This window comes from Cynocephalus volans, chromosome 6, assembly GCF_027409185.1.
Source record: "Cynocephalus volans isolate mCynVol1 chromosome 6, mCynVol1.pri, whole genome shotgun sequence".
In the NCBI taxonomy this organism is placed as follows: Eukaryota; Metazoa; Chordata; class Mammalia; order Dermoptera; family Cynocephalidae; genus Cynocephalus; species Cynocephalus volans.
The window spans coordinates 66,057,691-66,084,812 of record NC_084465.1 but is presented as its reverse complement, the minus strand read 5'-3'; the positions used below and the strand labels follow the sequence as shown (position 1 = coordinate 66,084,812).

Below are 27,122 nucleotides of genomic sequence, written 5' to 3'. Positions count from 1 at the left end.
TAACTTGGTGTTGTCAGCACCATGCTCAGCCAGTGAGCAAACCGGCCATCCCTATATGGGATCCGAACCCGTGGCCTTGGTGTTATCAGCACCTCACTCTACCGAGTGAGCCACGGGCCGGCCCCCAACTTAAAAAGTTTTAATCTGTTTGGCCGACCTCATTTTGTAAAGCTCCCGACTTCATTTTGTAAAGGTCCCGACTTATTTTCTGTTAGCTTTAAACTTGTTAGTTTAGGAGATCTCTATGCATCCTCAAATTCAAAATAACACTGAATTTGTCATGATTTAGCTGGTTCTGCCAATTGATCAGAATACCCTTTTATTTCCTCGAAATTGTATAGTGAGGATGAGGTGAAGAAGTGCTGATGGTAAAGTCCTGGGGACCATATAAGAGAACAGGAAGGAGTCTGTACTTCCCACTGTACTTTAAAGGTTGAAAAACCATAGGCAATGAGAAGTGACAGTAATTGCCATCAGGTGCTCAAACAGGCTTGACGTGAGAGATCAAATTTGATCACTCGGGGATACAACTAACAAATTAATGTTGACTTGAGTCTTTATTACCGCATGAAATATGGTGGGGATTTTCCGAAGAACACCTGATTGTTAGATTTATTAGTCTTTAGGTTAGGATATGCACCTTGGAGTTTTTATTTTATGCTTTAGTCTACCATTAATATGTTTTCACCTGCTTTTTAGAAATTAATGGGGATAGTAAGTTGTTTTTATGTCTTTCAATGCTTCCCAATATTTGGGGAGATGAGAAAATTTTTTAACATCTTTACTGAGATAAAATTTAAAGTGTAAAATTCAGTCATTTTTAGTATATTTATCCTAGTTGTACAAATATCACAATCCAAGTTTAGAACATTTTCATCAATGAGGGTGAGAAATTTTACTCTTTGCCTTTTATTAAGTTTCTGTCTAGATTTAATCATGCCTATGGCAGATTGTCTGTGATTAGGTTTGACCATTTCAACTTTTTCATTGGTTCTAAACTTTCACAGATGAAGACCACTGAAAGTTTGCCAATAATATTTAATTTTAATGTAATTGTACCATAGTTTAAAAGGTGACTATTGTGGATACAGTCAAATATATCTATTTGAAGGTCTAATTCTGAAGAATATGTAAACAGAAGGAAGGAAATGTAAGAGGTAAAAAAATGTTTGTGGCATAACAATACCTGAACAATATCTGGTTATACTGTTGCTACGATCTGAATGTTTATTTTCCTCCTTCCCAAAATTCATATGTTGACACCCTAAATCCTAACCCCAAGGTGATGATATTAGGAGGTGAAGCTTTGGGGAAGTGATTAGGTCATGAGGGTGAAACCCTCATGAATGGGATTAGTGTCTTTATAAAAGAGACTCAGGGGAGCTTGTTCACCCCTTCTACCATGTGAGGACACAGCAAGAAGGCACCATCTGTGAAGGCACCCTCACTAGACAAGATTACTAGATTTGGTAATCTGCCAGTGCCTTGATCTTGGACTTCCCAGAATCCAGAACTGTGAAAAATAAATTTCTGTTGTTTATAAGCCACCAAGTTTATGGTATTTTGTTATAGCATCCTAAATGAACTGAGTTTACTCTGAGTCATTGTGATAGCCTCTATAATTTCACCTGAATTCATAGAAGCTTAAATCAATATTTATGCTATGAAATATTTTTAATCAACCTTTGAACGTATTTATATTTTTATTTATTTTTTTAAATTTCAGATTCCAGATGACCTGAGAAAGAGGCTAAATATAGAAATGCATGCAGTAGTCAAAATATCTCCAGTGGAAATTACCCCTAAAATTCCAAGAGCTCTAAAATTACAACCTAGAGAAAACATAGTGAGTTTAAATATATATGTTATATCAAAATTCTTTTATATGTTATAAAATTTCTAGTTGCTTTTACTAAGTAATAAGTTATACTCTTTTTTGCTAGAAGGGCAAAGAATTCTTTTTTCTTTTTTTTCCCAGAGCAATATTTGCTAGTCATGGGGTTGGCCAAGAAAAGGAAATGGGTAGAGAGATCAGTCTCAGTCCCACTTAGGCTGTGCTCACGTAACGGAAACTGCACTTGTTCCCTAATTGGGGCTAGGACTACTAATAAGTCTGCGTTCCTTTTTTTTGCCACTCCTGCATGTACAGATACCTGCTTATGAGGGCTCACAGAGACTAAATGCCTTTTTTTTCTTTTTACTGTGTTAAAATATGTATAATATAGGATACACCATTTGAGCCACTTTTAACTGTACAGTTCAGTGGCATTAATTACATTCATAATGTTGTGCAACCATCATCACTATTTCCAATACTTTTCCATCACACCGAACACAAGCTCCGTATCCATGAAGCAATAATTCCTCATCTCCTTCTCCCCTGGCCCGTGTAACTTCTAATCTGTATTGTGTCTTTTGCTTATTCTACATATTTCATATAAGGGAAATCATACAATATTTGTCTTATGTATCTGACTTATTTCACTTACCATAATGTTTTCAAGGTTCATCCATGGTGTAGCATGTATCAAAACTTCATTCCTTTGTATGGCTGAATAATATTCCATTGTATGTATATTCCACATTTTGTGTGTTCACCTGTTGATAGACACTTCGTTTGTTTCCACCTTTTTGCCTACTGTGAATAATGTTGATAGACACTTGGGTTGATAGACACTTGGGTTGTTTCCACTTTTTTGTCTACTGTGAATAATGCTGCAGTGAGCTTTGTCGTAGAAGCATCTTTTTGCATCTCTCTTTTAAATTCTTTTGGGTACATACCTAGGAGTGGAATTGTTGGATCCATGGCAATTCTATGTTTAACTTTTTGAGAAGCCAAAAAGTCTTCAATGAGCAGTACACATATTACGTTTATTGTGCCAATGCAAATATAAATAATTTTGGCTTTTAAAATATTGATATTTTTTGCCACACCCATGTAATTCTTAGAATTTCTGCTCTGTTGTTTCAATATTAATATTGTAGCCTAAAAGAGTGCTAGACTGTTTTACTTTTCTACTCAGTTAATTTTTTGGAAACTAGTATGGTTGAGAAATGAGATATCAAACTTAATTTTAAAAATTTTTAATAGGTTATTACCATGTATTACCAGTTCTCAAACAATTATAACACAGGAAATTGTTATTGTATTATATGTTAGTTCAAGAAATTCCACGTATGATTTATTCTTTCTCTGGTAATTCAGATGTTACTTTTGGATTCTTAGGATCATGATGATCATTGTGCTATGGAAGAACCAATTTAACAGAACTTTCTTGCTGATAAAACACTGGTTAAGACAGCTTATGTTATTTAACTAGGGAAGAAGAAAACAAATAGAATAAATGCCATTTCTATAACAATATGTAACTGAGCATTTAACACATTGGCTATACAGTGCACAGTGATTTGTAGTTTTATTTTAACTTTTTGGTTCTTGATCTTGATATTTTTCCTTATTATTTATTTATTTATTTATTTTTATTCTAAAAGATGACTGATAAGGGGATCTTAACCCTTGACTTGGTGTTGTCAGCACCATGCTCTAGCAAGTGAGCTAACCGGCCATCCCTATATAGGGATCCAAACCCTTGGCCTTGGTGTTATCAGCACCAAACTCTCCCAAGTGAGCCACGGGCCGGCCCCTTGATCTTGGTATTTTTCAAATGTTAGGCTCCTATGTAAGAAAATTGCTACTGGTCATTAGATTTTCTTTTTCAGTCTCATTGATGGGATAATACTACAGAATTCCTTTCCTGTCCTGAGTTGCATATTTTAGTGGAAGCTTTATGACCTCTGGCAGGTCTCTCTGAGCTGTGATTATATCACTTGGGATATGAGAATGTTTAATTCTAGAGTAACTGTGAGTTACATTGTGATTCCAAAATTCTGAATTTTAAATAGTTCTTATTTTTCATTTTATAGCTTCATTTAGGTTTTTAATTCCGTTGCCTAATAATATCCAAGGAAGTAACGCTATTTCTGTGATTAGTGAGAATGGGAAAATGATGGCTTTTCTTAGTTTAGCCTGCTTTTGGTAGAGGTCAAGTTCTGAATCAGCTTAATCAGCAAATCTAAGCTGGACTCTGGATGAAGAGAGAGAAGAGAAATGGGCCAGCTTGAGAAATGTTAGAATAGAGGTTTATTTTCTTATGTAGATATTAATAATCTTTTCTATACGAAGTTTTGCTATTCTAATTTTTAATTTTAAATAGGTTTAAAATTTTTAATCTAAAAGCTTTAAAAATTAGCAAAGTTTTTCTTAGAAGTTTTTTTATATCTTAGAATGATTTTTAACACTCTACTTATTAAGTATATCAGGACAGTGGTCAGCTTAACAGAAAAAAAGAAAAAGAAAAGAAAACAGTGACCTAAACATATAAAGAATTATCTTTATTCTCATGTACAAAGAAGTGTGAAGGAGCTGATAGGTAGTTAAACCATGTCTTCAAGGATCTAAGCTGCTTTAGTCTTTCTTTTCCCCTATCTTTAGGCTGTGACTTTCCTCCTCTTAGACGTAAGATGTTCGCTGCACTAATAGGTATCACATCTACATTCCAGGAAGCAGAAGGAAGGGCACCAGGCAGAAGCCTTCTCCTTGCACGGTTTCTCTACCTTTAGTTAGGAAGAGAAATCCTTTCCAGGGATTGCTGAGTGCATGCCGTTGTCAAGAGTGAAGTCACATTCATACACACTCACACACACACAGATCTTCAAGCTAGGAATTGAGGATTTTGCTTTCCTGTCTCTCTAGTAGATGGGAGCAAGGGAGAATGGGATTGTAATGGTTACTGAGTGAGGCAAATTATGGTATGTGTATTACTGGGCATAGAGAAAAGGAGTATTTAAAGCTTTGCTGCTACATAAATGTTTCTTTAGCATACACTGTACTCATTGTACTAACTGTAATGTCAAATCCTGACCACTATCTGTGCCTATAGAATGTGAACATCCTTCACTGGTTTTGTTTGGTGAGGTTTATATTTTATTCAGAAGATAAGATTTTAAAATGAGAGAGTTAAAGTTCAGATACTAGGATAATTCATTACTCTTCTTTTGTTTCCTCCGGCAGCCCAAAGACATAAGTGAAGATGATGTAAAAACTGTGTTCTATTCATGGCTACAGCAGTCTACTACCACTGTGCTTCCTTTGGTAATATCAGAGGAAGAATATATCAAGCTCAGAATTAAAAATGGTGGGTAAAATTATTTATTTTGACAGTTTTCCTATTGAAATAGTCATAACATTTTTAATTGTTTTTCCAACCTGTGACACGTGAACAGTGAAACATGATAATTAAACAGTAGATTTTACATATCAAAGAATGCCTTTAACTTAAATAAATTTGATATTTAAAATCTTAAATTATTTCATCTCAGTTTCAGTACTAACTCTACATTTATTTTTTTCTTTTTCATAGGGTTGAAGGAGTTTTCTCTGAGTGTAGTCCATTCTTGGGAAAAAGAAATAGAAAGAGAAAAAAATATTTTTCTGTTGAATACCAGTCTGCTGCAGAAGATCACAATACAAGTAATTACATACTATTGAATATTTAATAAAGTAATATTTATTACTTGTGATTGATAATAACATGTGAATTTCTTTGTAAGACCCTGCATCCTGAAGTGTATTAAAAAGCCAGAATGATAAGAGTAAGGAATAACTTGATTTAAAATATTTTATCCTGTAATCTCTTTAAGTTATCTACACAAATTTATCCTAAATTTAAAAATCAATGTCTCAGTACAATTAAATTTTAGGAATAGAGTTGATTGTGTTAATAAGCACAATGGATCATGATTTAAAATTGTGCTAGTAGTGAAAGAAATGAAAACTTAGTTTTAGTTTTTAAAAATTCGTATTTTTACATACAATTTTGGTACACAACCTATATTATTTTGGCAATAATATATATATATATATTTCTTGAGCTTTTTTTGTGGATGGGGCGAGCTGGCTGACATGGGGATCCGAACTCTTGACCTTGATATTATAACTTATTTTGGCAGTTCTTAAAGTCTCAACTCTTCAAATATTATCAGATCACTTTTCTTCCAGAAGTATTTTAAGAGTGGTCTTTTTAGAATATTATATTTTATTTAGGATATTCATTCTTGTCATTATAGAACTGAAGATGCTCTCGTCATTTAGAATTTCAGTGGTTTGGACTTAGACCTTGTTTTCTTACTTTTAAAATGTAATTGAAAGAATACCATTCAGAGATGATACAAGCGTAAGAACTGTGGAAAGAATAAATGTGACACAAATCAAAACTGCAAATAATGGTATATTTCTAAAATGTAATTAAGGAGATGATATTCTTTCTGCTAGTGGATCATAAATATTTGTGTTCCCTGAATGAGTTAATTGTTATTGTCAAGGCTGTTTTAAGTAATGATCTTGCATGCACTATTTATCTATTCTGTCTGGTATAACAGAATCAGCAACTCAGTTTTCTGGGACCCAAGAAAACCAGGCAAAAGACCTAACTTTGAAATGTAAAACTGATTTTTCCTTGCTACTATAGGTCCTTCTAGATCCTATGGTAAAAGAAGAAAACAATGAGGAAATTGACTTTATTCTTCCGTTTTTAAAGCTGAACTCTTTGGGGTAAGAAGTTATGGTCAAACTGGCATGTTTAGAGACATGTTTTGACATTATCTCTGATATGGTTTTTATGTGTAAATATTAAAATACATGTAAATGTCAATTAATGATCTTACTAATGAATTAGTAGATATTTTTTCAAGGACTGTCTCTATCTTCACACCTAGCATAATAATTTGCCTTGTCTTTTCAGATAACTAAAAGCTGAAACTTATTAGAAATTTTACTTTGAGAACTGGCTTCTGAGAAGAAGGCAACTAGATATCACCTGGATCATATGTGCTTGAATAAAACAATAAACCTTAGAGCAAATAAATATATTTTAAAAGTTAAATCCAAAATTGAATGTTTAAAAATATTTCAAATTAAGTATTCCTTCACTATTTTATTACTGTAATAATTGAGATTATTTGTATTTTCCTCAACTTTTAAGACAAACAGATCTAAAAAGAACTTTCTCTTAATTTCTTTATTTCTTACACAATATGGGAATCTTTTATAAACATTACCTCTTAGTATTCTTCACAGAGGCTTTTGGTAGATATAGTAGTAGTAATTTGATTTCCTGTAATAGTATAATCTTGAAATGTTTTAGTAAAAAGATTAAACCATAAAGTAAACATGTTTAAATATAGCACAGTATTCATTAATATGAAGTAAAATCTCTTCACTTTAGATTCTAACTTTAGGAATTTATTATTATATTTCTACTATAAATAAAGTGGCAGAGTCAAGAAGTAGGTTAAAGTTCATTTTTGTGTAATTTACAGATTGAAACTGGAGTTCAGAGGTGACATTTAAGAGGAAATAAGTTTTCAGCTATCCTAAGCACTTTAAAAGCATTCATTTATGATTATATTGATTACCAAACTAGAAATCATTTGGGGGTAGGGGGTGTTTGTGTGTGTTAAGACAGATTTCTTAAGGAGTCTTACTAAGGCAAAACTTTACTTTCTGCGCCTGTTTGAAAGTCATAAAAATAATTTTTAAAGCTGTAAATCAGATTTGGCATTAATATACTTTCTGTCAAGTAAGGGAGAATTTCTAAGATTTTACTCTTTTAAAATTCATTAACTAGATTGGGAAGGAAAGTTTCAGCATTTTATTTTTATAGCTAGAACTTATCCTACTTAAGTCTTTTATCACATAACAATTCGTGTATTTGCAGAGGAGTGAATTCCTTAGGTGTGTTCTCCATGGAGCACATCACTCATAGCCTCTTGGGACGCCCTTTGTCTCGACAGCTGATGTTTCTTCTGGCGGGACTTAGGAATGGAGCCCTTTTACTCACAGGAGGAAAGGTATGTGGTTAAAATGTGCTCATTTTCACTAATTAATAACTTAATTTCTCTCTCTTTGGGTTTTGATCTTCTATTATATAGGGTTGTTAATACGAGATAGGGAAAGCATTCATTCATTCACTAAATATGTTAGGTATTGGGGAAGTGATGTTGACTAAGACTGATGTTCTCCCTGCCTTTTTTCTGTGTCATTTCGTGCGATTATATGATTTTTCTTTTTTAGGTTATTGATAGGGTGTTGATAGGGTTGATTGATTTTCAAATGTTGAACCAGCCTTGCATACCTGTAATAAGTTCCACTTGGTCATGGTGTATCATTTTTTATACATTGCTGAGTTCTATTTCCTAATGTTCTTTAAAGGTTTTTTGTATCTAAGTTTATGAGAGATATTAGTGTGTAGTTTTCTGTGTTTTTACTGTCTTTGTCTGGTTTTGCTGTCCAGGTAATACTGGCCTCATGAGTTGGGAAGTGTTCCTTTTCTTTTTTTTGGAATAGATTGTATAAAATTGGTGTTTATTCTTCTTTAAATGTTTGGTGAAATCTCCAGTTGAAATCATACCATCTAGATCTGTAGATTTCTTTATCATTAGCTTTTTAATTACAAATTTACTTAGTGTTCATAGGACTATTCAGGTGATCTATTTCATATGGCTAACATGTAGCTGTTGGTTTTCAATGAATTGGTCCATTTCTTCTAAGTTGTTGAATTTATGAGCATAAAGTTGTTTGTAGTATTTTCTTATTATCCTTTTAATGCCTGCAGGATGTGTTGTGAGATCCCATTTACTGATATTGGTGATTTGTGTCTTCTCTCTTTTTAATCTTTGTCAGTCTTGTGAGGTACCCTGCCCTATTAAAGGGGCTTAAAGTCTCATTCTCTACCAATGCAGTATTGTTTCTGAGGGTACAGTGTGGTCTTTGAGAATTACAAAATTTTTTGTGTGTGTTTGTGTTTTTATAATTCAAAAATTTAAGGCTTTTTAAAATTTCCACTCACTTTTAACTCCAGTACAATAACTTTTTGTCCTGATACTAGCCCCATTGCTCTCTTCTAATCCCTATTTAAAATATAGCAACTACTCTGTGTGGTTTCTGAATTACCCTTATCGATTTCAAAATGCATCATCATGGTAGAATATTTTATTTTGATAAAGCAATATCCTACTGACTCAGAAATCAGACTCCCCAGTGGGTAGTATGGCTAATAGGAAGAGCAAGCAGAAGACCTGGATTTGAGTCTCACCTCTGTCACGTATGTACTGCCTGTGGCCTTAGGCAGTTTTAGTGTCTCACCTGCGTTCTTAGGATTTACCTCACTTAAGGGAGATACTACCTACAAAACAGCTTTGTAAATTGAAAAGTGCTAAACAAATGTGAATTACTTTGAGCAAGGAGAAAAGGACCTCTGACTAGGTAAATGAAGATGACAGGTGGGGCCTATACCCCAGTGCCCTTAATTTCTTTATTCTTTGTTTGGAGCCCATTGACTTTGAATATACTCATATATGCAATTCTATAAACCATAATAATGGTCGTATTTGTTGAGTGCCTCCTAAATTTTCAACTGTGCATATCAAGCTTGGCTGTTTTTCTAGTCCACAGTAATGTAAACAAATACTAGAACTGATAAGGATCTAGACAAATGGCAATGGTAAGAAATAATAGTAGATTGAGGGAAGAAACATAAACTATAAAACTATAAAAACCTACAGTGTTCAGCCTTTCATAGTAATGTTTAGCAAAATTTTAAATATGTATACCTTTTGATGTAGTGATTCCATTTCTAGAAATTTTCTAAGGGTATAATCTGACAAGTAAATTCATATATCTATGAATTTTTATTTTAGCTTTATTTTTAATACTTAAAAATTGGAAGCAGCATAAATATATACTAGGAAGGGATTTGTTAAACATTTTATGGTTCAGTACATCCTCACAGTGGTGGTACACTGGAGAGCTGATGCAGCTTGTCTTTGTTGACATGGAAGGAGGACAATAATTTATTGTGATGTAAAAAATCAGATAGTAAAATCTCATGAATACTGTAATCCTGTTTTTATAAATTTACATAAAACGTGTGTGGAGGGGCCGACCCTGTGGCGCACTCGGGAGAGTGCGGCGCTGGGAGCGCGGCAGTACTCCCGCCGCGGGTTCGGATCCTATATAGGGATGGCTGGTTCACTCGCTGGCTGAGCGCGGTGCGGCCGGTCACAAAAAGACAAAAAAAAAAAAAAAAAAGTGTGTGGAGTTTCTGAAAGGATAATAAACATCAAAACAATTGACAATAGTTACTGCTGTAAGGTAAGATGATTACAGAAGATTTTTTTCTTTATGGTCTAAGTATTTATAGTTATTTTGTGTTTTTACATATTATTTTATAATGGGAAAAAAATAAAGCCTTTGCTTGAAAAACAAAAAGTATACATTGGATTAAAACCAGTCTAGAGCCATTTAGTATAAAAGTAAACAGATCTCTCTACCTTAATAGCCTCTGCAGGTTGCCCTGTACTCTAATTGATGCTCACAGTAATGACTGTGAATCACTACGAAACCGTTCATTAAAATTAGCTAATTTAAGATAATCGAGAATTGGGTAATAAAGCTTTTTCCATTAAAAGTAGTTGAGATTAAATGGCAATGTTTCATTTGTCTAGAAAAATTATTTAATGTTCATATTATTCCCTTCTAGTAACAACTAATAAAGCATTACTTGTTTTTAAAGGTAAAAGATTTAAATGTTTATTATTGTTTTAACTAACAAACTGTAAAAAATAAATTAGATGTTTATTTTCTATCTATATACTGTAATGAACAGCTAGCTCCTAGCACATGAGCAACTTAAGGGGAGAGCCATATTTCAGTAACACCTGCATAGCCCACACAGCAACTTGACCGGTGTATACTTACTGATTGGTGAGGCTGAATTTTGGTGGTTGACACAATAACAGAGCTATTTCTGTGACTGAATATACTGGGAGTTCTTACGGAGCAATTATTTTCTAGGGAAGTGGAAAATCAACTTTAGCCAAGGCAATCTGTAAAGAAGCATGTGACACATTGGATGCCCATGTGGAGATAGTTGACTGTAAAGCTTTACGAGGTATAAATATGGTAACACTCTACATAAATCACAAATATCATCTAATCTTTATATAACTTCTCTGTTTATCATTTAGTTATTGAAATTCCTTAGAAATTTTAAGTCTTTGGCTATCTAATGTTTTTGACACAGTTTCTGAAACTCTCCATATTTAATAGGCCCATATTTTTTTTCTAGCCAAAAGAAAAGTCTTTGTAGACTATATTCCTGGAAATGCCAACTTACACCACTCTGAGAAAGTTAGTATTTAGAATATACTCTAATATGTGTAAATGATATCTGAATTGCAGTGGGAAAATGGTAGAGTGGTTACCTCAGGGGAAGGAAAGTTGGGGGGCTGTGGATAGCAATGAGAAGGAGAATTACAACCTACCACATATACTTTTGTACTTTTTAAAGTCTTTTACATCACTACCTATTCAATTAAAAAAAAAAGGGAAAGATTTTACTTTGATCAGTTGATTTTTCCTCACTTGGCTACCACTACAACATATGGTCCCAACTACAGTCATGCACTGTATAATGACTTTTCGGTCAATGATAGACCTCACTTATTATGGTGGTCCGATAAGATTGTGATGGAGCTGAAAAATTCCTATCACATAATGATGTAATGTTGTAAAGCCATGCATTACTCACATGTTTGTGGTGATGCTAGTGTAAACAAATCTCCTGCAAAATATACTGAGGAGGAGTGCCTAGCTCACCCACCGGGTGACCCTCCCTAAGGTGGCTCAGACCGTTAAGGTAGAAAGCCAAGCATTTGACACATTAGGTTAGATCCCAAGTGAAAGGGTTGTTGTCTGCTTTAGAATTCATGCATTTTTAAATGATTCTCACCCATCCTCATAGCAAAATAATGCTAACAACAGTTAGCTACCACTCACTGAGTACTAGGCACAGTCCCTACATGTAATTTAATTTTATTAACTTTGTGGGGGTGGTATTATTCTAATCCCCATTTAACAAATGAGGAAAATGAGGCACAGAGAGACTTAGGAACACAATTAGAGGGCCCAGGGTCATGCAACTAGTCGTCATTGTGGATAGTAGTAATATCCATTGCTGTTCCCTTTCATAATACACTTTCCCACAATGACAAAATTGCTGAAGATGCATTTCTCACCATTGTTAAACAACACATGATTGGAGTCATTATACTCTCAGTTTTTTGCCTTGTATGTGATAAGAAACTAAAAAATAATTTTTGAAAATCCATTGCTTCATTTGCTATAAAGGTGGATTTGGAGACATTGTCTAACTTTCAGTCTTGCTTGAAACTTCGTGAAAATTTTAATTTAGAGCTAAGTAACAGGAAATCTTTACATTGGCTTATGAATTGGTGTTTTCTATTCTTTGAAAATTGAAACTTTTTAACTCATCAGGAAGTTTGAAACCAAATCTGTGATTCAGATATAAAGACTCTAGTATCTCTAGGCAGCTGCATTTGTGTTTGATTTTACCTGAATCTGGACCCCTATTCTCCTTTACATTTTCCCACATCCTGTTTTTATTTTACTATTTTGTTGTAAGTCACCTAAAATTATCTATGGAGTGAGGCTGGATATAAATAAATATATACATACAGAAATCATAATAGCATATTTCTTTTTTCAGTTTTTTAAAATTCAGCACTTTACTGAGTCCTTCAAGACAGTATTAATTAAACCATGTTAATGATTAACAAGTTTTAATGATTAGTAGAGTAGCAAAATATGAATAGAATTTCCATGATTAAATCAATATTGAGCTTTTCTAATGCCTTCAAAAGGGCAGCCTGAACTTCCCCAGCCCTGAAATAACATTAAAACCATTTTCATACCTTCTGTATTAAGGAAAAAGGCTTGAAAACATACAAAAAACCGTGGAGGCGGCTTTCTCAGAGGCAGCATGGAGACAGCCAGCTGTTGTTCTGCTGGATGACCTTGATCTCATTGTTGGACTGCCTGCTGTCCCGGAACATGAGCATAGTCCTGACGCTGTACAGGGCCAGCAGCTCGCACATGGTAATGCATCCTCTACCAGCGTAAGGCCTTTTTCTTTTGTCAGACAGCATTTTTAGTCTTAGTGGGAAATCTCCTCTCTTCAGAGAATAATATAAATGCTATGTTATATGTTGCTTTTGAGGCCTCTGGTAGCATTCTGCAGTTGTCCTGTGTTAGCAAAATTGGTAAAGAGGAGTTTGAAAATTGTGCACCTTGATGGTTAGTCTTTTGGTGCCTTTTCATTCTCCTTTAAATATTATAAATTGTTTAATTTACAGATTTACTCTTGCTTTTGTTTATTTAACAAATATTTGTTGAATGCTTATGCACAGTCTGTACTGTCAAAGTCTGGGAGAGGAAAGAAAAGTAAACAGACAATTTTGGTACAGAATAATGATAGTAATAATGATGGCTACCATGTATTGAGTGCCCTTTCTGGGCTAGCGATTGCTTTGTACTCTACATGCAGATATTCTCCTGGTTTTACAGGTCAGTAAATGGAAATTTAGAGAGATTAAGTAATTTGACAAGGGTGACCAACTAGGAGGTGGTAGGATATACTGTATTAGAAGTATATATAGGGTACTTTAGGAGCATATAACCTAAACTGGGGGTGAAGTGGGGTAAAAATTTTCAAGGAAGGCTTTTTGGAGGATTTGATAACTGAGCTGAGTTTTAATGGAGGAGTAGAAATTAGCATAAACTAATTTTATGCCAGTGAAGAAGCAAAGGAAGTGTGGTTCATAGGCAAAGTCACAGAGATATAAGAAATCCTGGTGTATTAGGGAATACTCCATTGATTGGAGCTTAGAGTGCACAGAGAGGACTAGTGGGAAAAGGGAGTTGGAGGGTTTGGTAGCATTGAGCTGCCTCAAGGTTCTTGAAAGCTGAAATAGATACAAAATATAACCAGAGTGGCTTGGATTGTTATTAGCCAGTGTTAATCTCAAATTTTGAATTCCACACCATCGGTAAGACTAGTATTATTAATCTTACACTAGATCTTAAACACTAGAACTATTAGTCCAGTATTTAAGGGAGTGCTCTAAATTTCTGGGTCAGGACTCAGATATACATTATTAATGCCTATTTCAATTCTGACCTTTTCATACCAAACCTTGCAAAACCTGGGGTGGAAAGAGATTGTTGAGGAAGTCACAGGAATATGAGCTGTATTTTACTTAATAAACAGAAAACAATATGGAAATTTATCACCCCTCTCAAATATTCATTTCAGAGACACTTTTTATTATTCATTCATTTACTTTATAAGATCCAGGAGTGGGGAACCTCTGGACCTATGGTCCTGAGGATATAGTCTGAGCTTATAATACTTCCTATGCCTGCATTAGATTGATTACAGCCTGGCCCAAATTAGGTCCTCAATAGATAAATCAATGAATGTATAATTTAAATTTTTCATGTTTATTTTTCCTGAGCTTTTACACTATATTACTTAATTCTAGCTTTGAATGATATTGTTAAAGAGTTTATTGCCATGGGAAGTTTGGTTGCACTGATTGCCACAAGTCAGTCTCAACATTCTCTACATCCTTTACTTGTTTCTGCCCAAGGAATTCACATATTTCAGTGTGTCCAGCATATTCAACCTCCTAATCAGGTAATATACTACTTATAATGATGGTTGAAATATTTCCCTCTTTATAGAAATTATTTTTTGATTTTATTAATGATTTATGGCTTTACACTTATTCTTCTATTAGTGATCTTTTTTTTTTTTAAAGAAGATGACCAGTAAGGGGATCTTAACCCTTGACTTGGTGTTGTCAGCACCACACTCTCCCAAGTGAGCTAACCGGCCATCCTTATATGGGATCTAAACCTGTGGCCTTCATGTTATCAGCACCACGCTCTCCCAAGTGAGCCACGGACTGGCCCCTATTAGTGATCTTAAGGATATTTAAAAGTCAACATTTGGTGCATATTGTGCTAGATGTACAAATTATAGTTTATAACCATCTGAAATGTTACTATGTACTTTCCAAAGAGATGCCTTTTTCTAAAACAGTATTTCTTCTGAATGAGAAGAGCGTTGAGAAATGCAAATAGGTGTCTTTTAAATTTTTGATTGAGTAAACATTTTTTTCCACCAGCACATATGGGTGGTATTCCCTTTTGGGGACTCATGCAACTGAGGGTTTTAGTGGCAGTGAGCTGAAAGAAGTATATTCTGGGACAAGCAAGAATATTTTAAATTCTTGTTTAAAGTTCTCTCCTAGAATCTACCCAAAATATAAATATTCAGACCCTGTGCTAATTAACTGTTACTGAAGAACAAAAGTATTGTTCCCGTTATTAGGATAACAGAATGGTAGTGAGATTAGTCATTGAATATGTTTTTAGAAATAAGTTTTATAGGAACAAAAAAATCCTCTTAAAGGGACCATATATTACTAGAAATGGGTTTTTTTGTTTGTTTGTTTGTTTTGAGAAAGTAATGGCATTTGTCAATGTGATTTTTTTTTACAACTTCATTGAGGTATAATTGAAGTACAGCAAACTCACATATTTATAGTATACAATTTGATCAGTTTTAACCATGAAACCATCATCACAATTAAGGTAACAAACATTTCCATCACTCCCAGAAATTTACTTGTGTCGTTTTGCAATCCATCCCTCTCCCACTCCATCCCCTGACAACAATCTGCTTTCTGTCATTATATCAACCTGATTTTTCTTCAAATATATGTACTAAAATGTACAGTTGAATAAAATTAGAAATTTGAATTTTGTGTGTTTTCTTTAGGAACAAAGACGTGAAATTCTGCATAATGTAATAAAAAATAAATTGGACTGTGATATAAACAAGTTCACTGATCTAGACCTGCAACATGTAGCTAAAGAAACTGAAGGGTTTGTGGCTAGAGATTTTACAGTGCTTGTGGATCGAGCCATACATTCTTGTCTCTCTCATCAGAGTATATCTACCAGGGAAGGTATGTTTTACTATTAAAACTCAAACTTGGAGTCTTCTTTCTATTGTGGTAAGGCAAGAATTAAATACGTATATTCCATTTTAGTATTTGAATAAGCAGTTTTTTGAGTAGAAAATTGGCATCTCTAGCTAACATGATGGCATATTTTGAAAATTCACATGTTGAAATATGAATACCGAAAGAAGTTTTGTTTATTTTTAAACAGAATTAGTTTTAACAACGTTGGACTTCCAAAAGGCTCTCCAGGGATTTATTCCTGTGTCTCTACGAAGTGTCAACCTGCATAAACCTAGAGACCTGGGCTGGGATAAGATTGGTGGGTTACATGAAGTTCGGCAAATACTCATGGATACTATCCAGCTACCAGCCAAGGTACTTTAAAAAAAAAAAAAAAAAACTCCCAGAAGAACCACTGAATCATTGGTTTGGGTTTTATTTGATGGCTTGCCCAATCTCAGTTTGATTCAACAAGTATTTACTGAGTTATCAAATAAATGTCGAGCATTATTTTAGGTACTTTAACAGATTTTTAAAATGTATTTGATATACTCCTTGCCCATAAAAAATGTATAATGGAAAGCTGGGGTTATATTTACAGTAAATACATTTTGATGTGAATTTCATAATTGTTCTGTTTTACTTGATTCATTCAGATTGTACTAAAGCAAGATGAACTGTCTGCTGAAATTTGAACAGAAACAGATAGTAATAAGCTGGGAGGTGAAAGAGTCGGCTAGGTCCACAGGACTGATGGATTAAGCCAGATTTTCAGGCTTTGGGTGTCAGTCATAGAAAGGCAGAGTTGGCAGGCAGCATAGACCAAGCAGATGGCAGGATAAAGGAGGCAGATGTCGATGGTTCCTCAGAAGATCAGATGATAGAGTTTATGAGGTAATGTGTTTGACTCAGAGACCTGAGAGAGAAGGATCATAGCATGAGATCAGGGACCCATGCAATGAGGTAAAGAAATGGATGAGTGAGGACCTTGGGTTACATGGGCCTGAATGCATCTCCTGGGAATGGTGGCCATCAGGGCCTGGGACACATTGAGTGCAGCCCATGACTGTGAGTTAAAGCCTGTGTGAGAAAACATGGGCATGGAAGTACTAGCCAGCAGGATCGTGAGCCCAGATGCCAGGGCTGGGCAGTAAGCATTAGAAACTGGATAAGTGGGGATCATATGCAGAACTGCTGGCTTTGGGGCCTCTTACAGATTAGAATGGAGGTAGAAATGAGTTGGAATTCTGTCAACAGGTGGAACTAAATAGGCATACCTAATAGAGTGGACCAGGATATTGCTGACAGTAGCTTGATGTTTGACTCACCTGTTCAAAAAGTTCTCTTCCTCTCTGAGCAGTTGGTAGTTTAGGAGATAATTGAGAAGCATTCAATCACTTGTTCAGCCTGGAGTCTTGGGAGATTGTACTTTGTTTGAATATATTTGAATGTACACAGCTATCACAGCTTGTCCTATGAACCATGCAAGTGGAAGGCAGTATACTTGTTAAACGATTGGCTTTTATTATTTTAATGTAGTACTTTTTAAATGTTTTAAAAAAAGAGGAGAAATGGAAAGAAGTTCTGATGCAGTTATATGCATTTTATATACAATGTTTTCTATGGTTCAGTTGGGAAAAATCTGTGGTAGTTCCTTTGAGTCCATTCATTATTTTAATAGGAATTTTATTTTCTACAGTTGTGCTGTTAATAAAGGAAGATGGCAGTTATCACCATACTTTTTTTTATATCTTGATATTTAACTGCTGCTTAGTTCTTTCTGTTTAGATTGGAGTTCTTTTTTATATTTTTTTGTATTTCTTAGTACCCAGAATTATTTGCAAACTTGCCAATACGACAAAGAACAGGAGTACTATTGTATGGTCCTCCTGGAACAGGAAAAACCTTACTCGCTGGGATAATTGCACGAGAGAGTGGAATGAATTTTATTAGTGTCAAGGTATGTTGTCCATTTATCTTTTTTCTTTTTTTTAATTGATGTGAAATTTACGTAACATATAATTAACCATTGTAGAGCATCCAATTAAGTGGCATATAGCACATTCACAGTGCTGTGCAGCCACCACATCTCTCTGCTTTCAAAATGTTTGCATCACCGCATACCCATTAAAGTATTCATTCCCCATTCTCCCTTCTCCTCATCTACTGGTAACTTCTAATCTGTTTTCTATCTCTGTGAATTTGCCTATTATGTGTATTTCATATAAAAGGAATCATGCAATATGTGACCTTTTGTTTAGTCCAGCACTCAATTTTTAAAAAATGTATTTAAGAGACATCCATTTAATCATATTAAAATTTTCCATGATTCGTTTAGACTTAGTAAAACACCAAAGTTATATTTTCTTTTTAAATAATTTATCTCAGCTGTCATTTTGTTTTACCTAATAGGGGCCAGAGTTACTCAGCAAATATATTGGAGCAAGTGAACAAGCTGTTCGGGATATTTTTGTTAGGTTGGTTCTCTATGAATGTTTTTTAAGTAACTGACTTCATTATGATTTGTCAATGTGTTTTGGTCTTATTTCTTGAAGAACTGGTGCTTGAAACCTGTGATTTATGTGAATTATTAATAAACTAGAGGACAAGGATTCAGTTTTACCAAATACTACTTAAATATAAAACATTTTAGATATTGATTTTTTTTTTTTTTTGGTGGCTGGCCGGTACAGGGATCTGAACCCTTGACCTGGGTGTTATCACACCACACTCTAACCAACTGAGCTTACCGGCTAGCCCCCTAAATATTGAATTTTGGAACTATTTGGCTTTATATTTAAATTATAAATATTCCTTAAAATGGAATCATAAGTGGTTTTTCAAAGAAATCTGAGAGTATCTTCTTATATGAAGCAAATAATTACCCCTAATTTATTTCTCATTTTTTTAAAGTTCCAAATTCTTTTTTCTTTTTTTTTTTTTTTAATTTTATTTTGTCGATATACATTGTGGTTGATTATTGTTGCCCCTTACCAAAACCTCCCTCCCTCCTCCCTCTCCTCCCTCCCCCCCAACAATGTCCTTTCTGTTTGCTTGTCGTATCAACTTCAAGTAATTGTAGTTGTTATATCTTCTCCCCCCCCCCCCCGGTTTTTTTTTTAATGTGTGTGTGTGTGTGAATTTATATATTAATTTTTAGCTCCCACCAATAAGTGAGAACATGTGGTATTTCTCTTTCTGTGCCTGACTCGTTTTACTTAATATAATTCTCTCAAGATCCATCCATGTTGTTCCAAATTCTTTTTTCAATTCCTAATTTATCTCTTATAACTCAAGATTCCATGTGACCAATTTAATTAAAATAGAGTATAACTATTACTGCATATATAAAAATACATTTGCATATGAATATAGAAGATAATGTTTAAGGATGGAAATATTAAAATATGAGATTATGAAGAATTTCTAAATTAAAAAGTTTCTTTGTTCCATTCTTCTAAATATTTTGTTAAAAGTATGCAAAGGAACAAAATTTAATGAAATAGAAAATTCAATAGTGAAGTTCACAAAGCCAAAAGTTATTTTTTGAAAGCCTAGTACAATTGATAGATCTGCAACAAGTTTGACTGAGAAGAAAGAAAGCGTAAATGAACAATGTTAGGGATAAAAAGGAAGACATGACTAAAAATATACCAGAAATGTAAAAGATAATAAGAGAATATTATGAAAAACTTTATGCCAATTTATTTGAAAACTCAGGTGACATAGACAAAAATATAATTGACCAAGATAGAGCAAAGAAGAAACAAAAACTTAATAGTCCTGTAACTGTAGGAAAAAATTGAGTCACTAATTAAAAAATCTTTACAGAAATCAAACATCAGACTCAGTATTAGTTTTCTAGGAGAGTTTTGCCAAACATTTAAGGAGAAGATCCTTTCGGTCTGTCTTCGGCCCCAGAAGATATCTGTTACTTGCCATGCATTTAATGAGATAGCTGTTGGTTTTTTCAATCATCGTGACAGGTATTTTTATTAGGGGCTATTCTGCAGATATTTAGTCCAACTGTTGCCAGAGATGGAATTAATGTTCTCTTTTGAATTAAAATAAAATTAGTTAATAAGTTAATAAAATTAGAAGTCAAAGTTCAAGTTGAAAAAACATAAAATAAGTAACTAAAATATATTTTACAGAGAACCCTTACAAAGAAATATGAAAATAATGAGCTTGCCAAATTTTAAATGGGCAAAGAAATGAATCAGCATTTCACAAAAGAAGTAAAGTGGCCAATAGGCATATATAAAAATGGTTACTTGTAATAGGAATCAAAATGTTCCACTTATTGACAAAGACTTGGGATTTTGTTTAGTCCCTATTAGTCTATCCAGAAGGCATGGGTCTTAGATACTGTGACCTCTCTAAGACCAGTTTACTGAAAATGTGGATAATTACATAGACCTTGCTTTCTTTAAGGGTTTTGTTGTGAAAATTAAGATAAATATATAAATACGTGTGTACATATGTATATGAAATTACTTTGCAAACTCTGAAGCCCTATTCAAATATGAAATGTTGTTTGTTTTTCCCAGAGCACAGGCTGCAAAGCCCTGCATTATTTTCTTTGATGAATTTGAATCCATTGCTCCCCAACGAGGTCATGATAATACAGGAGTTACAGATCGAGTAGTTAACCAGTTGCTGACTCAGCTGGATGGAGTAGAAAGCTTACAGGGTAATAATTATAAATACAAAAATATATTGTCATAACAAAATTTCACCAAGTTTTAGTAAAAAAAATGTTTTCCTCCCCCCAGGTGTTTATGTATTGGCTGCTACTAGTCGCCCTGACTTGATTGACCCTGCCCTGCTTAGGCCTGGTCGACTAGATAAATGTGTATACTGTCCTCCTCCTGATCAGGTGACAATTTCATATCTAGACTCCAAAACCCAACAAATGCTACACTCTTTCCTTGTGAACTTTACTTCTGCCAGGTAATAGCAATTGTCCTTAGAAGACCAGCTTTCTTAGGCAAAGGCTTTAGTCACTGTTTGCTCAAAGCATGAAAACGTTCTGAATTAGATGCAAAGCCTGTCTTTGGCCCAGCCATTTCCACGCAAGTCTAAAAACTTTATAATCGTTCAGTGGATTGGAAAAAAATACAAGCAACCTGAAATATTACATGTCCATGTTCTGTGTTCAAAGATCACACACCTCATTATTCTTTCAAAAAACTCTGATATAGAATCAAGCATATGAATAGTAAGCATGCAAGCAGGTTACATAAAGAAATGGTCTTTCAGCTGTTCCAAGTCCTGTGTTGTTCCAACTCTTGTCTCAAATTTTAAAACTAGTGAATAAATGAATGAAAGAACAGATAGACAGATGAATAGTCAAAGGTATAAAATATCTGAATATATGTTTTAGGTTATTTTAATTTTCCTTTTGAAACACTTTCTTGGCACACTTGCCCAAATCTAGAAAATAAGCACTGCTTGAATAAGAAATTATTTACATTGAATAGTTAAGAATGTTGATTTTCATTTTACTACCTATATTCCTTCTGTTTGGGAAAAAGTTCCAAGGAAGATAGATATTAGACTGGTGGTACATTCTCAATTTACTTGTAAAGCTAATTATTAATTATAAAAGTTAATCTATGAAAAAAATCATAAGATACACAGTTTAAGATAATATTTAATTTTATTTTTTATTTTTAAATCAATTTGTTTTTCTCCCTTAAGGTGTCACGTCTTGAAATTTTAAATGTTCTTAGTGACTCTCTGCCTCTGGCAAATGATGTTGACCTTCAGCATGTGGCATCAGTAACTGACTGCTTTACTGGAGCTGATCTGAAAGCTTTACTTTACAATGCCCAATTAGAGGCCTTACATGGAAGGTTGCTTTCATGTGGACTCCAGGTAAGTTATATGAGATCGTTATTATGATGTTTTTATGACGGATAAGAGCAGTTCAATATTTCAACCTTAAAAAATACTGTATTTAACAGCTTTGGTAAAACTGTATAGAAATTTAAATTTACTTTTAGTTGAATGTTCCATACTTGGAATATAGGTTTTGCAGAGGATCTGTTTCTTTAACATTACCTTGATATTGACAAGAATATGCTGGTATTTGGAAGGAAATTATTTAAATTGGTTTATCATGGGCCGAGCCCATGGCGCACTCGGGAGAGTGCGGCGCTGGGAGCGCAGCGATGCTCCCGCCGCGGGTTCGGATCCTATATAGGAATGGCCGGTGCATTCACTGGCTGAGTACCAGTCACGAAAAAGACAAAAAATAATAATAATAAATAAAATAAATTGGTTTATCATGAATTACATAATATAAACAGAAAACAACTGGGGTTTTTAGTTTGTTTTGTACTTAAATTTTTTTTTTTTTTTTTTTTTTTTTTTTTTTGTCGTTTTTTCGTGACCGGCACTCAGCCAGTGAGTGCACCGGTCAGTCCTATATAGGATCCGAACCCGCGGCGGGAGCGTCGCCGCACTGCCAGCGCAGCACTCTACCAAGTGCGCCACGGGCTCGGCCCTGTACTTAAATTTTTTTAAAAAATAATAAAGTTGTTATTTATTTTGAAGCTCAAATTGTACCAGTCTGGCCAATAGGAGCCCATTTTGGATGGCTCCTGCATCTTTGTGATATGTCCTCATCGTTCTTTGATCACTTCCTTACTTCCCAATAACAATATGTTCTTAGTTTATCTTGTACTTTCTGTAGAACTGGTCTTTTCTCTAATGATAGTAATTTGATTTTTTTTATTGCAGTAGATAATTTGAACACTGCTACATCATAAACTTTACCATATATTTCCTAGGAAAAGTTTTTCTGTATACTCTTCTCCCCCACACTTCATTGGAAATTTTTTTGCAGGATCTAAAGTTTCTAAATCAGATACTCCCAAGTTTTTGCTATTTATTTTGGCAAGCCATTGAAGTTCTTTTACAACCTCCCTTCCCTACCAAAAAAAGATATTTGTAAAACACTCAATAATGAGAAAACACTCTATAATATGGTTGATTCAAAATTGGAGTAGAAAAATATGAATGGAAAGGTAGAAACATAAAAATAAAACCCAAAGGCCTGAGTCCTAGCTTTGTTACAGACTTTTTGGGGGGATAGTTGGCAAATTATTTACACATTCTATCTTGTCTTTCCTTATTTTAATAGTTAAAATTTTACTATGTGCCTCAAAATCATTAGAGAATTAATAAGAGCTTTTTGAAAAATGCCTCTAGTCTGTTTGTATTGCTCTATTAGAATGTTATCTATGTTATTATTTATTTTTGAGTTGTGGATTATTTAGATCTTTCCAACTGGTTGTCCTTTTGTGTATTACAGGATGGAAGTTCCAGCTCTGATAGTGACCTAAGTCTGTCTTCAATGGTCTTTCTTAACCACAGCAGTGGCTCTGATGATTCAGCTGGAGATGGAGAATGTGGCTTAGATCAGTCCCTTGTTTCTCTAGAGATGTCTGAGATCCTTCCAGATGAATCAAAATTCAATATGTACCGGCTATACTTCGGAAGCTCTTATGAATCAGAACTTGGAAATGGAACCTCTTCTGATTTGGTATCTTGTGCAGTCATCGTTATACAGTTCTGAAACATAAAACTGTATGTTGGTGTAAAGTAGGACAGTGATTTATCTCTTAACCAGTCCCACATATTCCTTCTGGTTGGGTGGTTCTTCAGGAAAATAGTCTTGTTTTTTTTTTTACTTTAACTAGTAATTTTCATGCCTTCTTAAGATCTCTAAGGCAGAGCAGGGATCCGGGGGGAACTCAAAGTAGCAAGTGGTTGTGATTACCCTTTGGTTTCTTTCAGGTTTATCTCTCTTCATTAGTGGATCTTAGTAGCAGTCCCATTTTATTATAAACTTAAATTCTATTATGGTCGAACAGTTGAGGATAACTAGAACATTGATACAATGATTTCAAAAATTCCTGACAACAAAATGTTATCTAAGCACAGTGAAAAGTAGTAATAATGTTTCAACTGGAAAGTGTTTAGTTTAAATGTGGGCAATATCATTGTTTTTCTACTTACTTAAAATAGCATTTAACATATATCCCCCCAAAATTAATAGTGGTTCACTGTTACTCTGTTGGTACACGTAACACTTTTATGAGTTACATTTGTCTTGCTTTTTGTACATTTGCTATATTAATTCAGGTTTTTAAAAATATAAGTGACCCATTTTTATTCCCAAGAATAGTAATGTGTTGTTTAAATTCTAGTCTTTAATTCTGTTTTCTATTTCTTAACTTCTATCTAGAAATGTTCCATAACCTTATTAGTATGAATTTGCTGAAAACTAAGAGGAAGGCTCATTTGGAACCTATCCTTGGGCATTATTGTGTTGGATTTAAGTAAGAAAGCATAAAAAAGAAAACGTGTGTTATGGCAGTTTTTACTCCATGGTAATTCTACAATATAAATATCAGTGAACCTTTAAAGAATATGAACATCTTTTAAATTTGCTTAACTTCAGTTAATTAAAATGTAATGTTATCTATGGTAAGGATTTATTGCTTAAAATTTTTAATTTTTATCTTTAGTAAATTTACATTGGTTTTTTATCTCTTTCTTTTTTTTCCCCTCCTGCTCCTTCTTTCTTTCTTTCCTTCTTTCCTTCCTTACTATACTTAACCATGCAGAGCTCACAGTGTCTCTCTGCACCAAGCTCCATGACTCAAGATTTGCCTGGAGTTCCTGGGAAAGATCAGTTGTTTTCACAAGCTCCAGTGTTCAGAACAGCTTCACAAGAGAGTTACCAAGAACTTACACAAGAACAAAGAGATCAACTGAGGGCAGATATCAGTATTATCAAAGGCAGATACCGAAGCCAAAGTGGAGTATGGCTTTCCCCCCATTATAATTGTTAAAACCTCTTAAAAATTGCTTTCCCTTTTTTGATATGTATTTCTTTCACTTGTAAATGACCTATATTTATAAACAAGAGACTGAAATACAACTCAAATGGTTATGCCCTTCCTTGCTTTCCAGTTTTTAGTTATCTTATAAGAAAGGGAGTGTATAGTCTTCTGAAACCAATAAAAAAAAATTAACAGTGGACTGCTGCTTTTTCATCATGTCCCTAACTTTCTGTCGATTTCTCTTTTTTATTTAAGGAGGATGAATCCCTTAACCAACCAGGACCAATCAAAACCAGTCTGGCTATCAGTCAGTCACATTTGATGACTGCACTCAGTTACACAAGACCATCCATTAGTGAAGATGACTGGAAAAATTTTGCTGAGCTGTAAGTAACAGATTCTGATTTGGTAGTATAGATATATTGTTACAGGTTACATAATTACTCACTTAAACTTTTAAAGTTTTTGTTTAAAATCAAAAATATTATTTTGGATATTTAAAAGCCCATTCAGAAAATGTATGTGGTAGCTATGCATTTAAACGCCCCAAAACTTCAGTAGAGAAATTAAAATTGAATTTTTATTAACCAATTCATTTGATTATATTTGAATTATTTATAATGAACTAATTTAATTTTAGTAACTTTGAAGAAATAAGAAAAAGAGGAAAAATAAAAGCTCAAAATGGTCATAATATTTAGTTTGCAAAATTTGTTATGAAAAAATATACCTGCAGGGCTGGCTGTTTAGCTCAGCTGGTTAGAGTGTGGTGTTTTAACATCAATGTCGAGGGTTTAGATCCCCACACAGGCCAGCTGCCCAAAAGATATATATATATGGCTGTTTTGCTTTCAAAGTAACTTATATTTTATTAATCTCAAGAACATTTAAATACATTCAAATTTATTTATTTGTAGACTATGTTTAGGATACGTTTGGATTTAAACGCTTCTTGCAGTGGACTCTGTGGTCCCCTATGGGTCTGAGATACATGTACTAGAAACCATTCTAAGTCAGTGATTCAATATAATTCAATTCAAGAAATATTCCTGGTCTTTATCAGCACCGCACTCTACCGAGTGAGCCACGGGCCAGCCTCCTGGTCTTTAGAAGCTGCAACTTTCTTCAGTTTTGCAGAACTCTGGGATGTGTGTGTGTGTATACGTATGCATACTCTATATATACTTATTGTAGAAAAATCAGAAAACAAAGATAAGGAAACAAATTTCCCCTAATCTCACCACTTCCCAAAGAATATTTGTTTCTATACTTATGTATTTTTTTTACTAAAATAAGAACACTCTGTTCATATTGCTATGCAGCAGTCCCCCTTTCATCCATCCACACATCTTGAACATTCTTTCACATTTTAAATACGTTACTTCATTATTGTTTTTAATGTCATTTTATAATATAGCTGTGCCACACTATACAATTTTTGGACATTTAAATTGCTTCCAAGTTTTCACTATTATAAGCAGTGTGCCAATGAATATTCTTGTAGCTGAATGTTTGCATGTATCCTTAATTATTTCACTGGGATAGAAGTAAAATTGTTGCATCACAGGGCACTCACATTTTTTAAGACTTTTGAAATATATTGTCAAATATATTGCCTTCCAGAAATACCATACAATACATATTTCAACAGCAATGGATGAGAGTGCTAGTTCTGTGCCCTCACTAACATTGAATATTGCAGTGTTTTTCTAACCTTGGCCAATGTGATTGGACAAAAATTAGAACTTGTTTAACAATTTATATTTCTTTGATTAAAACTATAGAGGTTATAATTTTTTAATATTATTCATTAACATTTGTATTTTGTCTTTTCTAACTTGGCTCTTTATACCCTTTGCTCCTTTTCCTACTGGAGTGCAACTTTTGAAAATTTATTTGCAAGAACTCTCCTTAATTTCCGTTACAAATATTTTTTTCTGTTCCAAACATTTTGTTATTTTTCCTTTGTTTCTTCAAATATAATTGTTTGCAAACAATTCGTTATATTTTGTTTTGTAATAAAGTAATACATAAAAGTATTTACATGTATTAAATATTATCTCTCATTTTTTTAAGGTATGAAAGCTTTCAAAATCCAAAGAAGAGAAGAAATCAAAGTGGAACAATATTTCGACCTGGACAAAAAGTAACTTTAGCATAAAATATACTTCTGATTTTGGGGGAGAGGGGAGGCTTGTCCCCCTGTCCCTATGTTGTAACAGTAAAAAATGATGCCTGTAAATTTCTTTTTAGTTTAACAAATGTGGTTTATCTATAAAATCATAGATTGGTCAATGCTGTGATTATGTAATG

The 27,122-nt window shown here is 33.9% G+C and overlaps 1 protein-coding gene across 2 annotated transcripts in view; it reads left to right on the top strand.

Annotated features, from left to right (window-relative positions):
- PEX1 (peroxisomal biogenesis factor 1) overlaps nucleotides 1-27,122 on the top strand; it is a 34,876-nt gene extending 7,754 nt beyond the window's left edge. Inside the window, exons 6-24 of one of the 2 annotated variants that reach the window (XM_063099675.1) lie at nucleotides 1,727-1,846; nucleotides 5,072-5,195; nucleotides 5,421-5,530; nucleotides 6,528-6,610; nucleotides 7,776-7,908; nucleotides 10,913-11,009; nucleotides 12,845-13,015; nucleotides 14,461-14,615; nucleotides 15,765-15,954; nucleotides 16,160-16,326; nucleotides 17,777-17,911; nucleotides 18,364-18,428; nucleotides 20,502-20,644; nucleotides 20,727-20,830; nucleotides 21,655-21,831; nucleotides 23,273-23,503; nucleotides 24,591-24,788; nucleotides 25,065-25,195; nucleotides 26,886-27,122. In XM_063099675.1, the coding sequence (XP_062955745.1) occupies nucleotides 1,727-1,846; nucleotides 5,072-5,195; nucleotides 5,421-5,530; nucleotides 6,528-6,610; nucleotides 7,776-7,908; nucleotides 10,913-11,009; nucleotides 12,845-13,015; nucleotides 14,461-14,615; nucleotides 15,765-15,954; nucleotides 16,160-16,326; nucleotides 17,777-17,911; nucleotides 18,364-18,428; nucleotides 20,502-20,644; nucleotides 20,727-20,830; nucleotides 21,655-21,831; nucleotides 23,273-23,503; nucleotides 24,591-24,788; nucleotides 25,065-25,195; nucleotides 26,886-26,970 (2,619 nt within the window). In that variant the 3' untranslated portion in view covers nucleotides 26,971-27,122. The remainder of the gene's footprint in view (nucleotides 1-1,726; nucleotides 1,847-5,071; nucleotides 5,196-5,420; nucleotides 5,531-6,527; nucleotides 6,611-7,775; nucleotides 7,909-10,912; nucleotides 11,010-12,844; nucleotides 13,016-14,460; nucleotides 14,616-15,764; nucleotides 15,955-16,159; nucleotides 16,327-17,776; nucleotides 17,912-18,363; nucleotides 18,429-20,501; nucleotides 20,645-20,726; nucleotides 20,831-21,654; nucleotides 21,832-23,272; nucleotides 23,504-24,590; nucleotides 24,789-25,064; nucleotides 25,196-26,885) is intronic. The other variant, XM_063099676.1, reaches the window with a different exon arrangement.